The sequence below is a fragment of the Carcharhinus amblyrhynchos genome, chromosome 4, assembly GCF_965287045.1.
Source record: "Carcharhinus amblyrhynchos chromosome 4, sCarAmb.v2.hapA, whole genome shotgun sequence".
Lineage (NCBI taxonomy): Eukaryota > Metazoa > Chordata > Chondrichthyes > Carcharhiniformes > Carcharhinidae > Carcharhinus > Carcharhinus amblyrhynchos.
Genome location: NC_137327.1, coordinates 59,855,475 through 59,858,977, shown reverse-complemented (window position 1 = coordinate 59,858,977; position 3,503 = coordinate 59,855,475). Strand labels below are relative to the sequence as shown.

Genomic DNA, 3,503 nt, shown 5'->3' with positions numbered 1-3,503 from the left:
CACACACCACCCCTCCCATCACACACACACACACCGCCTCCACACTCACTACACACCCACACCCCTCCACCCCACACACCCACACCCCTCCACAACACACACACAACTCACACACACACCCCTCCACACACACACACACACCCCTCCACACACACACACACACACACACCCCTCCACACACACACACACACACACCCCTCACACACACACACACACCCCTCCACCCTCCACACACACACACACACCCCTCCACACACACACACACCCCTCCCAACCCACCCCTCCACACACACACACACACCCCTCACACACACACACACACACACACCCCTCCACACACACACACACACACACCCCTCCACACTCACACACACACCTCCACACACACACACACCCCTCCACACACACACACACACACCCCTCCACACACACACACAACACACCCCTCCACCCCAACAACACACACACACACCCCCCAAACTCACACACACACACACACACACACCCCTCCACACACCCAACACACACACACACCCCTCCACACACACACACACACACCCACTCACACACACCACAACCACACACACACACACACAAACACCCTCCACACACACACACACACACCCCTCCACACACACACACACCCCTCCACACACACACACACACCCCTCCACACACACACACACACCCCTCCCACACACACACACACACCCCTCCACACACACACACACACCCCTCCACACACACACACACACACCCTCCAACACACACACACACACCCCTCACACACACACACACACCCCTCCACACACACACACACACACACACACACACACACTCCACACACACACACACACCCCTCCACACACACACACACACCCCTCCACACACACACACACACCCCCACACACACACACACACACCCTCCCACACACACCCCCACACACACACACCTCCCCAACACACACACACACACACCCCTCCACACACACACACACACCCCTCCACACACACACACACACACCCCTCCACACACACACACACACCCCTCCACACACACACAACACACCCCTCCACCACACACACACACACACACCCCTCCCACACACACACACACACCCCTCCACACACACACCCACACCACCACCACACACACACACACACCCTCAACACACACACACACACACCCCTCACACACACACACACACACACACCCCTCCCACACACACACACACACCCCTCCACACACACACACACACACACCCCTCCACCACACACACACACACACACCCCTCCACACACACACACACACACCCCTCCACACACACACACACACACACACACACCCCTCCACACACACACACACCCCTCCACACACACACACACACACACACACACACCCTCCACACACACACACACACCCCCCTCCACAAACACACACACACCCCCCTCCACAAACACAACACACCCCCCTCCACAAACAGATTGCTTTCCGCTGCGTCCACTCACAACAGGTAAATGCCAAATAACTGAAATGAAGTACTGTGTGTTTTCTGCTGCAATGTCTGTGAAACCTCATCAAATCCAGATTCCCTCACTCTGCCCTCAGCACTGAGTGACTGCACAGACACTCACACAGGATGGTGGGGGACAGGGACACACACGGGGGGGAGGGTAACAGGGAAGTACGGGGTGGGGGGAACAGGGAAGTACGGGGTGGGGGGGGGGAACAGGGAAGTACGGGGTGGGGGGAACAGGGAAGCACGGGGGGGGGGGAACAGGGAAGCACGGGGTGGGGGGGAACAGGGAAGCACGGGGTGGGGGGGAACAGGGAAGCACGGGGTGGGGGGGAACAGTGAAGCACGGGGGGGGAACAGGGAAGCACGGGGGGGGAACAGGGAAGCACGGGGGGGGAACAGGGAAGCACGGGGGGGGGAACAGGGAAACACGGGGGGGGGGGAACAGGGAAACACGGGGGGGGGGAACAGGGAAACACGGGGGGGGGGGAACAGGGAAACACGGGGGGGGGGGAACAGGGAAACACTGGGGGGGGAACAGGGAAGCAGGGGGGGGAAACAGGGAAGCACGGGGGGGAAACAGGAAGCACGGGGGGGGGAACAGGGAAACACGGGGGGGGGATCAGGGAAGCACGGGTGGGAACAGGGAAGCACGGGGGGGGGGGGGAAACAGGGAAGCACGGGGGGGGGAACAGGGAAACACGGGGGGGGGGGAACAGGGAAGCACGGGGTGGGAACAGGGAAACACGGGGGGGGAACAGGGAAGCACGGGGTGGGAACAGGGAAGCACGGGGGGGGGGAAACAGGGAAGCACGGGGGGGGGGACAGGGAAGCACGGGGGGAACAGGGAAACACGGGGGGGGGGAACAGGGAAGCACGGGGGGATTAGGGAAGCACGGGGGGGGGGGATCAGGGAAGCACGGGGGGGGAACAGGGAAGCACGGGGTGGGATCAGGGAAGCACGGGGGGGGGGGGAAACAGGGACACACACGCGGGGGGGGGGCAGTAAGGCAGAGATAAGAGACAGAATCCACACTGATCACATTCCTCAATTCTGTCTCTCTGGGCTGTGAACGATCTTGGCTCCCTAACAGCCCCGGTTCGCAATGAAAGGCTGAGTTCTCGCTCTACAATCCATACACACACACACACACACACAATTATAAAGCAATATCCACACATCAAATATAACCCATTCACCCCGACAGAAACAGCAATCTATCAGTGAATATGTGAATCTCTCTGGGTTCCGCGTTACAATACAAAGCTCGAGTTATTTGTATGAAACAAGGTTTATTTTTACTCTCTCTTCCTCACCCCGATTTGAACGGTATGTTGTGGAGGGAATTAGCAGCAGTGCTGCCGGCTGACAGCTTTCATTGAAGCTTCAACAATCACTTCAGGGCAACTGAGGCGATTTAACTGTTGCCAAAAATGTTGCAGGGAGGGGTGAGGTTCCAATATTTAAAACGGAGTCATCCATTCCCCCTCAAAACCCCCTCTGATCTTACCTTCATATCATTGATAACAGCCTGGAAAAGGCCACCAAGAGCTCCGCATTCCTTATCTATCCCGTCTCCATCTTGGCAAATTCACAGAATGAAGGGCGGCGAATTCAATCCACCTCAGTGTGGGAGAGAGGAGGGGGCTGTGTGTGAGGCGGGGGGGGAGACTTCACCCCTTTTCCAGGCGCTGTGATGGTTAAAGAAGATGACAGGAGCTCTGCACAGTTGTGATCGGAGTGGGGGCGGGGGAGGGGGGGGGTTGCGGCAGAGACTGGGGGGTGGGGGGGGAGCTCACTGCGCCCAATTCCACCCCTCTCGTCAGCCCTCACTCTCCCCTCCTTCCTTTCCCAGATATAAATTAACCCCTCTGCTCAGTTCCACACAGCAAAGGCGACTTCTTTCACTCAGTTTCCCAAGACGAGGATGAATCCCAAATGCAGATGGTGATATTCCAGAGCCATGACCTTCTCAGGAGGGAATA

At 58.3% G+C, this 3,503-nt stretch overlaps 1 protein-coding gene across 12 annotated transcripts in view; it reads right to left on the bottom strand.

Moving 5' to 3' along the window:
• mtss1lb (MTSS I-BAR domain containing 2b) overlaps positions 1-3,251 on the bottom strand; it is a 181,351-nt gene extending 178,100 nt beyond the window's left edge. For all 12 annotated transcript variants that reach the window (XM_080187226.1, XM_080187229.1, XM_080187228.1 and 9 more), the window contains exon 1: positions 3,029-3,251. In XM_080187226.1, coding sequence (XP_080043352.1) covers positions 3,029-3,034 — 6 coding nt within the window. In that variant the 5' untranslated portion in view covers positions 3,035-3,251. The remainder of the gene's footprint in view (positions 1-3,028) is intronic.
• Between the last annotated feature and the right edge of the window lie 252 nt (positions 3,252-3,503).